This window comes from Cervus elaphus, chromosome 23, assembly GCF_910594005.1.
Source record: "Cervus elaphus chromosome 23, mCerEla1.1, whole genome shotgun sequence".
NCBI classification, from domain to species: Eukaryota; Metazoa; Chordata; class Mammalia; order Artiodactyla; family Cervidae; genus Cervus; species Cervus elaphus.
This window is the reverse complement of record NC_057837.1, coordinates 12,814,010-12,829,301: the sequence shown is the minus strand read 5'-3', so window position 1 is coordinate 12,829,301 and position 15,292 is coordinate 12,814,010. Positions and strand designations below refer to the sequence as shown.

At 40.9% G+C, this 15,292-nt stretch overlaps 1 protein-coding gene across 7 annotated transcripts in view; it reads left to right on the top strand.

Annotated features, from left to right (window-relative positions):
• Positions 1 to 15,292, top strand: part of SFMBT2 (Scm like with four mbt domains 2) — a 173,586-nt gene that overhangs the window by 122,327 nt on the left and 35,967 nt on the right. For all 7 annotated transcript variants that reach the window (XM_043882854.1, XM_043882852.1, XM_043882851.1 and 4 more), the window contains one exon: positions 3,242 to 3,368. In XM_043882854.1, coding sequence (XP_043738789.1) covers positions 3,242 to 3,368 — 127 coding nt within the window. The remainder of the gene's footprint in view (positions 1 to 3,241; positions 3,369 to 15,292) is intronic.

The window sequence follows — 15,292 nt, the reverse complement described above, 5'->3', positions numbered from 1 at the left end:
TTAAGTCCATTGGAGTCTAAGTATTTGGCTATGTCGATCCATCTCAGAACCACCTCGGATTTTTAAACATCCCGAGGGCAACATCTTCCACGTACCCACTTCCTCATTACCCCTCCTCTAGACATACAAGATGTGTGATTAAAAAATGAATTCACAATAAGCATGCCATTCAAGAGTACTTGTAGCCTGCTAACATCATCCAGCAAGGTCCCAATAAAGAGTCCAACTGGACTCTGTGCTGTGTTGATATCACTAGTCATGGAATCTACTGGCCTCACTGCCTTTCATTTAATTGTGGAAACTCTTCATCACATCCTCAGACCCCTCTGAGGCCGTGCTTTCCTCCAGATGGGAGATCGTCCTTCCCCAACTCTAGCCGTGGAAAGAAAACCTTCAAATCCCCATCTCGTTCTGGATTCGGCAAGTTATTTCTTCCAGGACAACATGCTTCCCTCAAGGCATCTTTTTATATGCCCTCTGCTAGCCGTTGTTCAAATGGAGCCGTGTCCCCAGGTGGCCTCTGAACTTTCAGGATTCAGCGTACCAAGATGAGATCTGTATTAATGAAAACACTGGTGTTTTAATTAAGAATGCACTTGTTATCACAATGCCCCCCCCCCCAATTTTGTATCTGGTTGTCTGTTTATTTAATCAGCCTGGTGGCACATGCGTTGCATTATTGGGACCTTGCTGGATGATGTTAGCAGGCTACAAGTGCTCTTGAATGGCATGCTTATTGTGAATTCATTTTTTTTTTTTTTTTTTTTTTTGAATTCATTTTTTAATCACACATTTTGTGTGTACTAGAGGAGGGGTAATGAGGAAGTGGGTGCGTGGAAGATGTTGCCCTCGGGATGTTTAAAAATCCGAGGTGGTTCTGAGATGGATCAACATAGCCAAATACTTAGTAGAATAAACTCACAGGTAACAGTTTTGCTATTGGTCCTTTATAAATTACCCTCCTGCAATAAGCTAAAATGAAAGTAGGTTATATGGTTATAGCTTTCCCTTATTAAGTAGGATAAAATGCATTTTAACTTACTTAGAGACTTTTCAGGCAGCCTATCAGGTCGTGTCATCAATAAGAAGCTCAATACCTAATAGTCATCAACCTGGCAGGATAACTTGCAGAAAAACAGCCAACCTAGACTCTTTGATTTTTATTTCTGAAGGAACATAAAGGAAAGGAGCAAATTGGTTTCTTAACACACACATTGGATAATTTAGTTCTGGTAACATAAAGATTTAATTGCATTTTCAACTTAACTTCCATTAAAAAAAAAACATGGAAATATGAATTACCTTGGTTTCCTTCTACAAGTCACATAAAGATGGAACCTCTCTTACTTACAGGAACCTGTTTATCTCAGTTTATGTATTTCAAATTAGATATATTTATATAGTATTGTACCTTCAGATAAAAAACTTGTAAGTAGTGGGTAATTTGGGGAAAATTTCAGATTTATTTTGAGATATTAGGAGGGAGTGTTGCTTCTAGTATTGGCTGAGTAAGCTCATACTGACTTGATTCCCCTGAAGATAGCAACTATAAATTCTGGACGGAATACCCAAACAGGCGCCTGAGAAGCATGGAGAATGAACATAAGCAGGCAGATTCTGGAGGGAAACAGGTGCCTGGAAGAAAGGTGCACAGGAGTGGTCGTCCCCCTTTTTTTTTAACAGACTTTTGCATTTATCTTATGGCCCTGCAATCCTTCTTTCCCTAGAAAAATGAGAACTTAGTGTTAGGGGCTGAATTTTGTCCCCCCAGAATTCATGTGTTACAGTCCTAATTCTTAGCAGCTAGAAATGTTGACTACTTGGAATTAGAGTGTTTAGGGGAGTAACTAGGTAAAGTGGGGTCCTGTGGATGGGCCTGTATCCACCATGACGTGTGTCCCCATAAGAAAAGGAGAACAGGACACAGACCCCATACCTGGCAGAGAGGCCGTGTGAAGACATGGCGAAGATGGCCGTCTTCAAGCCAAGGGAGAGGCCTCAGAAGAAATTCACCTTGCTGATGACTTAATCTTGGATTTCCAGCTTCTAGAACCACGAGTCAACATTTCTGTTGTTTGAGTTTGCCAGCCTGTGGTATTTGCTCTGGCAGCCTGAGCGTATTAGTGAACTTATGTTCACACAAAAACTTGTCCTTGAGTGTCCATTGTCGCTTTGTTCACAACTGGCTAAGCCTGGAAACCGCTCAGCTGCCCTCCAGCTGATAGATGGAGAGACAAACTGTGGCTCTTCTGTAGATACCAGTCAGCATGAAGTAGAATGAGGTGCCCGTCCTGTGGCAGCATATGACTGACTCTCAGATAACACTTTGCTTAGTGAAAAAGGCCAGACTCGCAAGGCCCCCTAGAATAATAGTCTACTTAATCGTGTTAGAGGAAGAGTGGAATTACAGTAACAGAAGATAGATCCAGTGGTCCAGGAGTTGGGGGTCCTGGAGGGATTGATCACCAGAGTCTTAGTGCCAGGCCTCTTTGCAGGTGACGGCCGTGTTCTGTGTCTTGACTGTGATTATGGCTGCATGATTGCATGCATTCATCTGACAGTCCTGCCTTCCTAGGACATCGCGCTGAAAAGAATGAATTTCCCTCTATGTATATTTTTAAAAGTGAATTTCAAAAGTAAATAAAAATAAGCAAAAGGATCAAAGGGAAAATAAGGGCCGTTTCAGATAAAAGGAAGCTGAGAAGTCAGCACCAGCAGACCTGCAGTTAAAACAACAAAACAAACACACTGGAGGACAGACATCAGGCTGAAGGAGGTGATGCCAGGTGGAGATTTCGGTCTCCTTTCACCCTGAAATGTACCCGGTGTGGTGTGAGTGAGGAGCACAGGGAAGAGGAGAAGTGATTGGTGTCACAGTAATTCTGGGGTCGGAAGGATGCACACAGAACTGGGAACTGAGAATGGACTCATCCTCTCACTCATTCGGGTATTATTGGGCACCTGCTGTGTGCTAAGCAGAGTTCTCTTTTCTGGGACACAAATGAAGAATGTGTGGTCCTTTCCTCATAGGTGATGGGGAAATAAGCGTGTGAACTCGCCTATCTTAGTACGATCTGTGCACTTGTATACATCTGTGCACACGATGTATGCGTGTGCATATGTGTGTGTGTGCATGGGTGCATGTGTGTTCATTTCTGCTGTGCCAGCTGGCTCCGCTGTCTCTGAGCGTTTTCTCATTGTGGCATCTGCTGGCTCAGTGTCCGTTCTCTTTCTCTTCCAGACATCGTTCAGTCGGGGGTTCACAAAGAACATGAAGCTTGAAGCCGTGAACCCCAGGAACCCGGGAGAGCTCTGCGTGGCCTCCGTCATAGCTGTGAAAGGGAGGCTGATGTGGCTTCACCTGGAAGGTACTCACAGTTCCTGATCGTTCTGAATTCGGGGTCCACCGGGAATGGGCAGGGAGCCAACAGCTTCAGCACCGCAGTGTGCCCGCTTTGCTTTCCTCTCATTTCAGCGGTCTTAAATTATTCAGCGTTCTTAAATAAGTGAAACTAATCAAATATAAATTCGTTCAGAGGCTCTCATCTTGACTAATGGTTTCATGAAATGAGATGCTGGTGCGAAATTATGTTTGGAACACAGTGGTCTTTTTACATCTCTGATTATACAAGCTAATGTCACAATTAAATTAATATGAGTCACTAAAACTGGTATTTGAGGTCTTGGTTGTTAACAGGATAAAATTATATATTTGCATTTTAATGTGAATCATACCCTTTACTTTGGTTTCTTTCACAGATGTTTAGTTTTTCCTTAAAATAGTAACTGGACTTGACTGTCTCCCCAAATATATAATAAACAGAATGTAGACCTATTTGTTTAGTAATGTTTAAACCAGCAGACCCCAGTTGTTTTGGCACAAGGGACCGGTTTCATGGAAGACCATTTTTCCATGGACTGGGGGGGTGATGGTTGCAGGATGATTCAAGTGCATTACATTTATTGTGCACTTTATTTCTATTACTATACTGGCTTTACTGCAGATCATCCCAGAGGTTGGGGGCCCCTGGTTTAAACCGTTCTTCATAGCTTCATTTTATTTCTAATCGTCCAGATAATTCACAGAACAATGCACTTCATAAGCAGAAGTTTGATTAGCTTGTGGACTTAAAAGACTATATTTTTCAGATGTTATATTTTCAATGAGGAGGAATTAAAATGCATTTGAGGGTTAAGGTTTTGTCATCTTCCTGTGATTTAAAATTCTTGGGTCCTTTGTTTGTTTTTCAGTTTCATAGCTCTTGGTAGTTAATTTCAGATGTATATGGGAAAAGAACAACGTGTTAGAGATGAGTCGTACAATCATGTTAGCTTTCCTAGTTTAGATTTTAAATTTTATGACCTGGTCAAGCACCATAGGCCTAGAAAGTTTGGAAGGTCATAGAATTGGTGCCAGTATCTTTATCCTCTTTCCTCATTAAACAAGTCTTTAAAAAGCACTGTGTTCTTTGATAGGCCTACCATCTAATATATATGATAGTTCAAGAGATTGGAAGGGGCAGAGAACAGTGATTCTAGCTGAAAATCCTAATTCCCAGAAAATAGTTTAAAACATAACCATGGTTTGGGATTTCAAAATCAATCTAAAATAAAAGGAAATTCTGGAAAAAGTGGTTGCTTAATAGATTTATACTTCTACCAGAATTTTGAGTAGAATGGCCTCTAGTTGGAATTAGCCAAAATGTGGACACAGGTGTCATGGTGATATTTCTGCAGTTACTGAAGTAGGATGTAAACTTATTTTCATTACTGCCTGTGAAGCTGAATCAACAGCTGTTGGAAAAACAAGATCCCTTCAGCGATTTTTGAATCCCTAGAGCTTGTTACCTAATACCATACTAAGTCTAATACTATGAGAGATTAGAGTCTTGTTTGTGCAATTAATTTGAAAAAAAAAAAAAAGTGGTCAAGTTCAAAGTCCTTGTTTCCTCATCATTATTTAGCACATTATGGTTAGAATTTTTTGGCAGTCATAATTTATTTAGCAGTTTGTACTTCCAGAGTGCTTTACACCTAACAGACAGCAGTTAAGAGTGTCCTGATTTTTATAGATGGAGAAACTAGCTGAGGCATTAAGATGTGCCTGTGGTTTGGTTTCATCCCTCTTAACATCTTTATTGCTTAATTCAACAGACCCTACAACTTCCCAATTCTTAAAAAGAATGATGAACAGCGTCTAGTGTATGTTTAACGTTTTGACAGTCTTTCCTCATTATTGATCTTTTTCTTTGGATGTCCACTTCTGGTTTTATAGCAAAGAAATGTAAATCAGCTCATGGCAGCTCTTGCTCTCCTGAGTGCTCTCATTGGGATTAATGAAAATTAGTTAGCGTTAGGAAGCAGGTCGGAAAATTGATTGTCCATTTTTCCAGACCTTATATATTACAAAAAAAAAAAAAATCTGTTGAATATTGTTTACCTGGTGTTATTGGTCAAAATTACACATTCGCCTCATCAATTCAAGTTAAAATTCATTCGGTCTCCTGATCTTTCTTGAATTTTGGGGTTTTTTATTTTTTGGTTTTGTTTTGATTTTTTATCCCTTTCTGGATATTGACCTTTGAAAGTGACAGCAATATTCATGGCACTTTATTTCTCATTATCTCAGATTTTTCTCTGTATATTTTCATTCCTCAGTCCTGGAGACAAAATATTAGAGATTCACTCTTCTCACTTTAGGGCAGTTAAATTATTGTTATGATCATGGTGATTCTTATTATAGACAGTTTATGTGATGATTTATTATGGACTTCATACCAAATTATTATGTTTATGTATTAAATTGATATGAAATATTTTCAACATGTAGCTAATTGACTAAATTTAGGTAATTAAAATGATCATTTTAATTCAGTGTTTGACCTCCCTTAAAATCAGGTAATTCTTTAAGTGCCTCTAGGAGCTAATGTTGAAGAGGAACAGAAGAATCAAACGTATGAGACTAGTGTAATATTATTTGGGGATCATATTTGGGAAGAATGTCAAGTTTTCAAAAACTGCTAATGGTGAACCAGGGCAGTTGGTGATGATGGGGCTTTGAGTTTGGGAGAGGATGTTGTGACGCTTTCTCTTTTGTTAATATTTACTCTCGGTTAGCATCTCTGTGATTATCAGCATTTATTCATGTTCGGGGCTTCCCTGGTGGCTCAATGGTAAAGAACCCACCCACCAGTGCAGGAGACTCAGGTTCCATGCCTGGGTGGGGAAGATCCCCTGGAGGAGAAAGTGGCAATCCATTCCAGTAGTCTTGCCTGCAAAATTCCATGGGCGGGCTGCAGTCCATGGGGTCGCAAAAGAGTGGAACACAACTTGGCGACTAAACAACAACAGCGATTCGTGTTCTTTGCATTTACATTCGGTTATAATGTCTCTCGTGTCATAGCCCACACACTAGCTCACAAGCTGTTACATCTGCATCTCACAATCCAAGTCATGTTGTATTTATGGGCCATCATTTTCTCATGGGACATGTAGAGTGTGGGTGTTCTCAGAGTGCGTTACTTTTCTGGAAGAAGGTTGACACCTTTGGATTGCCTTTCTTGGTCTTTCTTATTCCCATTATTACACTGTTTTCCTCCCGTTTCAAAGAAGCGTGGTATTCCACGTATTTTTGGTTGTCCAGTGAATGTTAGGTGTTTCAGCCTTTTAGCTTAGGTAGAAAATACGTTTTATGTTACAAAAGTACCATGACCTGCAGGCTTCATTTCCACTGAGTTATTTAGCTGTTTCATTGTTGCCACTGCAGGAATTTTTGTGGAGAGCTTTAGAACATGAGCACAAAACCTGCTTTTGAAATTGGGAGCCCTGTTAGAAGTGAAAGAAAATTCTGGGTTAGCATTTTTGCACTTTGAACACGGGGAGGCAATGGGGGCCCACCCAGTGTTTGCCACCTGGGGGTCTCCCTTCAGGTTTGTTAAAAAAAAACATACAGAGAACAAAAAGACACAGAGATGACCCAGAGGTCATCGGGTCTGTGGAGAAGTACCAGATTGCTTAATTCGAACCATCAACTTAGGTTATTACAAGCATCTCACAATCTTTTCTTTTTGCTGCCCTCTGAAACAAAATCTGGAGAGAATAAAACTTTTCCACAGTCCATACTAGCAAAACATACTGTATAAATTTCAGCCTCAGTCTGCTTTGTGTATCACTTTGGATGGGAGCTTTTTGAAAAGCCGCATCCTTTACCATGAACCTCACATCCTCATTGACCAGCGCTGAACACGTGGGGCCTGGCCCGGATGTGGTGCCTGATTCCACAGATGACGTCCAATGCAAGCAAAACCTGTCTCTGCCAATTTCCACAGAGCACAATACTTGTATTGTTCACACGCACTTTGCTTGCTAAAGTCTTGTAGAATGGATACAAGGAATAAATAAAAGTTGTGTCTCTGAGCGAGAAAGCGATTTAAGATATGAGCAACCCCTTAAGAACTGCTTTTTGCTAATCAAGTGTTGAGATAGTGAGATATTTTCTACTCCTCAGCTGAAATTCAAAATCTCCTTGGTTGGTTTTTGCTGTGTGCCTGGCTCATTTCTGGTAAACCGCCTTCCACATCATAATCCGCCAGCGTCCTAGGCAAGTGCCAGTTCCCGGGGCTGCTCCGCACCCACCCCTTCTGACTCTGGGAGCAGGGTCTGGGAATCTGCATTTCAAATCACCCTCCCAGATGATTCCTCTGCATGGGGAGTTTGTTAGGGCCCTTGGACCTCAAATGTGCCAAGAAACTCAGGCAAGGTGAACCTCTTCTGTCTAGGAGAAGAGGTGAAGAAAACTGCCCTTTAAGCCCTTCTGTATTATGATCAAGTCAGGTGGTTGATAAGCATTTTGCAGAGACTTGCAAAAATGAGACAAGGGAAAGTGCAAATGTGAAAGTAATTATGTTTCCCACCAGGGTGGGTGGATTTTAAATCTTTGAAAAGGGTTATGGGCTGCTGGAGCCATTTTGGGGAGAGGCTGCTTTAGCAGATGGGTGGGTGTGTGTCTATATGTGTGTGTGTATAGATATATGTATATATACATATATATATGGGTGTGTATATATATGTATGTATATAAGGGTGTGTATATATATGTATATGAGTGTGTATTTAAGTATATATATGGGTGTGTATGTATAGGTATGTGTGTATATGTATCAGTTTAGTTCAGTGTCTCAGTCATGTCCGACTCTTTGTGACGCCATGGACTGGAGCATGCCAGGCTTCCCGGTCCATCACCAACTCCGGGAGCTTGCTCAAACTCAAGTCCATCACGTCAGTGATGCTATCCAACCACCTTATGCTCTGTCATCCCCTTTTCCTCCTGCCCTCAGTCTTTCCCAGCACCAGGGTCTTTCCCAGTGAGTCAGTTCTTCACATCAGGTGGCTATAGTATTGGCACTTCAGCTTCAGCATCAGGCCTTCCAGAATATTCAGGATTGATTTCCTTTAGGATTAACTAGTTTGATCTCCTTGCAGTCCAAGGGACTCTCAAGAGTCTTCTCCAACACCACATTCAAAGCATCAATTCTTTGGCACCCAGCATTCTTTATAGTCCAAATCTCACATCCATACAGGACTACTGGAAAAACCATAGCTTTGACTACATTTGACTACTTTGTTGGCAAAGTAATATCTCTGCTTTTTAATATGCTGTCTAGGTTGGTCATAGCTTTTCTTCCAAGGAACAAGCGTCCTTTAATTTCATGGTTGCAGTCACCGTCTGCAGTGATTTTGGAGCCCAAGAAAATAAAGTCTGTCACTGTTTCCATTGCTTCCCCATCTATTTGCCATGAAGTGATGGGATCGGATGCCATGATCTTTGTTTTTTGAATGTTGAGTTTTAAGCCAGCTTTTTCACTCTTCTCTTTCACTTTCATCAAGAGGATCTTAAGTTCTTCGCTTTCTGCCATTAGCGTGGTGTCCTCTGCATATCTGAGGTTATTGATATTTCTCCTGACAATCTTGATTCCAGCTTGTGCTTCATCCAGCCCAGCATTTCGCCTGATGTACTCTGCATATAAGTTAAATAAGCAGGGTGACAATATACAGCCTTGACATATTCGTTTCCTGATTTGGAACCAGTCTGTTGTTCCATGCCCAGTTCTAACTGTTGCTTCCTGACCTGCATACAGATTTCTCAGGAGGCAGGTAAGGTGGCCTGGTATTCCCATCTTTTTAAGAATTTTCCACAATTTGTTGTGATCCACACAGTCAAATGCTTTGGCATAATCAATAAAGCAGAAGTAGATGTTTTTCTGGAACTCTCTTGCTTTTTCTCCGATCCAGCGGATGTTGGCAGTTTGATCTCTAGTTCCTCAGCCTTTTCTAAATCCAGCTTGAACATCCGGAAGTTCATGATTAATGTACTGTTGAAGCCTGGCTTGGAGAATTTTGAGCATTACTTTGCTTGCGTGTGAGATGAGTGCAAGTGTGCGGTAGTTTGAACATTCTTTGGCATTGCCCTTCTTTGGGATTGGAATGAAAACTGACCTTTTCCAGTCCTGTGACCACTGCTGAGTTTTCCATATTTGGTAGCATATTAAGTGCAACACTTTCACAGCATCATCTTTCAGAATTTGAAATTTCTCAACTGGAGTTCCATCACATCCACTAAGCTTTGTTTGTAGCGATGCTTCCTAAGGCCCACTTGACTTTGCATTTCAGGATGTCTGGCTCTAGATGAGGGATCACATCATTGTGGTTATCTGGGTCATGAAGATCTTTTCTGTATAGTTTTTCTGTGTATTCTTGCCACCTCTTCTTAATATCTTCTGCTTCTGTTACGTCCATACCATTTCTGTCCTTTATTGTGCCCATCTTTGCATGAAATGGTCCCTTGGTATCTCTAATTTCCTTGAAGAGATATCTAGTCTTTCCCATTCTGTTGTTTTCCTCTATTTCTTTGCTTTGAGCACTGAGGAAGGCTTTCTTATCTCTCCTTGCTATTCTTTGGAACTCTGCATTCAAATGAGTATATCTTTCCTTTTCTCTTTTACCTTTAGCTTCTCTTCTTTCCTTAGCTATTTGTAAGACCTCCTCAGACAACCATTTGGCCTTTTTGCATTTCTTTTTCTTGGGGATGGTCTTGATCACTGCTTCCTGTACAGTGTCACAAACCTCCGTCCACAGTTCTTCAGGCACTGTCTATCCGATCTAATCCCTTAAATCTGTTTGTCACTTCTACTATTTAATCATAAGGAATTTGATTTAGGTCATACCTGAATGATCTAGTGGTTTTCCCTACTTTCTTCAATTTAAGTCTGAATTTGGCAATGAGGAGTTCATGATCTGAGCCACAGTCAGCTCCTGGTCTTGTTTTTGCTGACTGTATAGAGCTTCTCTTATCTGTGGCTGCAAAGAATATAAGCAGTCTGATTTTGGTTTTGACCATCTGGTGATGTTCATGTTTAAGAGTCTTCTCCTGTGTTGTTGGAAGAGGGTGTTTGGTATGACCAGTGCATTCTCTTGGCCAAACTCTGTTAGCCTTTGACCTGCTTTATTCTGTACTCCAAGGCCAAATTTGCCTGTTACTCCAGGTATCTCTTGACCTACTTTTGCATTCTAGTCCCCTATGAAAAGGACATCATTTTTTCATTGTTAGTTCCAGAAGGTCTTGTAGGTCTTCATATGTATATATATATGGGTATTTATATATATGTATGTGTATATATGGGTGTTTATATATATGGTGTTTAAATATATGTATGTGTATGTACAGGTGAGTATATATGCATGTATATTATGGGTGTATATAAATATGGGTGTGTATATATATATGGTGTGTATATATGTATGTGTATATATATATATATGGGTGTGTGTATATATATATATGGATGTATATATATGGTGTTTAAATATATGTATGTTTATGTATGGGTGTGTATATACATGTTTATTATGGGTGTGTGTATATATATGTATGTGTATATATATGGGTGTGTGTATGTATGTATGGGTGTGTGTATATATATGGTGTGTATGTATGTATGAGTATACATGGGTGTGTATATATATGTATAAGACTTCCCCAGTGGCTCAGTGGTAAAGAATCTGCCAGTAATGCAGGAGACACAGGAGTCATATGTTCGATCCCTGGGTCGGGAAGATCCCCTGGAGGAGGAAATGGCAACCCACTCTAGTGTTCTTGCCTGGAAAATCCTATGGACAGAGGAGCCTGGTGGTCTACAGTCCCTGGGGTTGCAGAGAGTCAGACATGACTGAGCATGCAGGTCCACACAATATATATGTGTGTGTGTATTTATATAGGGTGTGTATATATATATATAATGTGTTTGTATATATATGGGTGTGTGTGTATATATATGGATGTATGTGTATGTATGTATACATATATAGATGTGTATGTATGTGTATGTATATATAGGTGTGTATATGTATGTGTAGATGGATGTGTACATATGTGTATATGGGTGTGTATATATGTGTGTGTGTATATATATAGGTTTGTGTATCTATATATATGAATATGTATATATATGAGTGGGTATATGTATGTATGTATATATGGGTGTGTGTATATATATGTATGGGTATATATATGTATATACATGCGTGTATATATATGGGTATATATGTATATACAGGAGTGTATATATATGGGTATATAATATGTATATACATGAGTGTGTATATATATGGGTATATAATATGTATATACATGAGTGTATATATATGGGTATATATATGTATATACATGAGTATATGGGTATATAATATGTATATACTTGAATGTATATATATGGGTATATAATATGTATATACTTGAGTGTATATATATGGGTATATAATATGTATATACTTGAGTGTATATATATGGGTATATAATATGTATATACTTGAGTGTATATATATGGGTATATAATATGTATATACGTGAGTGTATATATATGGGTTTATAATATGTATATATGTGAGTGTATATATATGGATATATGTATATATGTGAGTGTATATATATGAGTATATATATGTATATACATGGGGTATATATACGTGTGTGTGTGTGTGTGTGTGTGTGTATGAGACAGGACCTATATTCTTGCACAGCTAAGGAAAGTGGCCCAAGAGGCAGGGCTGCTGTCTGTGAACAGGCTTTGTGATTGCCAGTCAGCTACACAGGTTCTGGGTGGTCAGCAACAGCCCTGGATCTGGTTTTCTTAAGCAACTGGGGATATTGGGGGAAGAATTTGATGGGAGGCTGAGGAGGGAGATCTGCTCCCTAGAAGGCTTTGCAGTCGGAACCAAAGGCGAGTTTGGGTTTTCAAGCTGCTGTTGGGCTCGGTGTGACTTCTGACTGACTGTGTTCTCCTCACAAATCTCCCTTGAATGCCTTCCTAGGCTTTGGAGTGAGATTGCTTGGGTGTGAGCCCTAGACCCCCTCTTACCAGCCATTTTGCCTTGCCCTGACCCTCAGTTTGTTGTTGTTGTCCAGTCACTAAGCCATGTCCAGCTCTTTGTGACCCCGTGGACTGCAGCTCGCCAGGCCTCCTGGCCCTCTCTGTCTGTCCGAGTTTGCCCAAGTTCATTTTCACTGAGTCGGTGATGCCATCCCACCATCTCATCCTTTGCTGTCCTCTTCTCCTGCCCCCAGTCTGTCTCAGCATCAGGGTCTTGTCCAGTAAGTTGGCTCTTTGCATCAGGTGTGAGTATTGGAGCTTCAGCTTCGTTTACTCTTCTGTAAAATGGGAGTGAAAACCATCTGATCTCTTAGGGTCGTGAGGATAAAACTCTTTGAAAAGTACCTGCATGAGAATGAGTGTCCTAAGAGTTCACCATCCCTGGACCTCTCCCTCCACTTACACGTTTAATCCCATTTCTGTTGTTTTCTTTCTGATGGTTTCCTATCCTGTGTCACTCTTGTCAGCTACTTTTGCTGTGTCTTGATTCCTTAGGAATTTAGCTCCAGGGCTGAAATGAGTGAGGGCCTCTCTGAGGTCTTGCTATGTGGGCCAGCGCCTGCACATGGACGGAGTGGAGTGGATGGAGGGCAGGGCTTCCAGGACCCAGGTCCTGCTTCTCTGTCTTCCAGTGCTTTACCTTCTCATTGCACACTTGAACCCATCTGACTGTTAGTGTCAACACTAGACGAGGTTGGGGGCTTCCCAGGTGACGCAGTGGTCAGGAAGCCGCCTGCCAATGTTCAGGGATCCATCCCCTGCAGAAGGAAATGGCAGTCCACTCAGGTATTTCTTGCCTGGGAGATCCCATGGACAGAGGAGCGGTGGGCCAGTGGTTAAGGATCCACCCACCATTGCAGGGGTTGTGGGTTGGTCTCTGATCCCAGAAGACCCCACGTACCTTTTGTCGGGCAGTTAAGTGTGTGCCCTGCAACTACGGAAGCCCAGGAACCGGAACTAGAGAGTAGGCGCCCCTCGGCTGCGACGAGAGAAAGCCCATGTGCAGCAGTCAAGACCTAGCAGAGCCAAAAATAAGATAAATTAAAAAACTAAAAAGCAAAATGATTCTTAGGAAAAGAAATATATGAATGTTTATATCGTTACACAAGTGTGTATGTTGAAGCACACTAATATGATGTGATGTCTGAACTAGCAGAGTGTTTGGGAAGAAGTAATCTATAAAGTTCACTTTATACTCCCTCCTGAAGTATGACTTTGACCTTGAAAATCTGATTTGCACCTAAACACAAATCTAGAAATAATTCATATGTAGTAGATGAATTCAGCCTGTTAGCAAAATCGCTGAGTAGCTAAGAAATAGGCTCTGTCTGTATTTTTGTGAGCCTGAAGGTGAGGCAGTGCCTGGTATGATGGGAAACAGCTTGGTGACTCTTCACTGGCCCGTCTGCCGAATCCAATGCCCTTCGCACCAAGAAAAGATCAGTTTTGTATTTGAAGCTAGTTGGGGAGTTTCTTTAGCTTTTGTCTGTTTTGGCAGTTTTATTTACTGGATGATTTCTTTAGCAGATTAGCTAAATATTGGTTGAGTCATTTAATGCAGGGCAGAAATGCTTTCTATTCATTCAACTGTGTTGGAACCTAAGCCCTATAAACCTGCTTGCATTTTTGTAGGTTATATATCTTTCACATTATCAGAGAATTCAGTGAAAAGGAAGTTAGGATTGATAACTGTAGTAATGACTTTCTCTGAAAACACATCAGAAGTTCAGTGTGATGACTGGAGGTGATAACATGTGTATAAGTATCTGCTGTCAGTGTTCCAGGCATTTTATGTACACCAAAGTTAGGTTTTAGTGCTAAATCTGGTACCTGGGTTTATCAAATAACGTACTCTGGAAGCCAGTGTAGCCGAAATAGTGAGAAGATTTTATGTTTGCTGGTACTGAGCTTCCAGAAGGGGAAGTGCGATTCAGAATTCATCAGATGATGTGTGATTGCTTGGATGTGTGATGGAGTTTCTAAGAGTGTTAACTTTTGTTTTGATTCCAAGTGAAGAAACCAAAAGCAAAGCAAGATTAAGTGGTCAGGGCCAGGGAGTCACTCCATTAATAGAGCTCTTTCTTATCTTTTGATTCTTGGTTCAAGAGTGTCGATCCTCAAAGTGTGTTTTTAAAGAACTGTTGATTTGGTGTAGAATTTCCTTTTCTTCACTAGTTTGCAAGGTTCTAAATTTATTCTCTCGGCTGCCAGAGTTCCTGGGAACCCCTGCTCATATTGTATCCAGATTTTTTCTCTCAGAGTCTCTCAGATGCTATGCAGACTTAACAAAAGGCATCGTTTTCATTATGATACAAGGGCAGATCCCCACCAAAGAGACACTCCGGCCTAAGTGACTTTGGTGTCATGGCAAGAGTCTGTAGCCCGCAAACTGAGTTCAGAAGGAGTACGTGGTCACAGGATAAAAGAGCATGTCCCCTAGGAAATTGTGCTTTGATGCTCACTGCTTATAACCAGTGTCACTGAACCCTCCCAGTTCCTTTTAACTGGAACATTTAACTTCTGTTGATTGAAGGTTGACCTCTGTTTGGTGTTGGGTGAAGAATGTCTTGGTGCCCCCACCCCACAGGCTGGACTATCTTCCTTAGCTTCAAAGCCATTCTTAGGAAAGAAGGATGCTTGTCCTTCAGTGGGGACAAGGATGCAGTTGTCCCCAGTTATCCTTCCTCTTCCTCTCGTTTTCCAGGGAAAGTATCTCTTTTCCAAGTCCCCCTTCTTGTGAAGCCTGTGAACTCCTGCTACTGTACCTCTCTGGCATTTGTATCTGTCATAAAATGCCATTGGCTTTGGATTCAACTTTCAGAACAGTGTCTCCCCGCGCCCCCGCCCAGAGCTGCTCTGATTTCCCC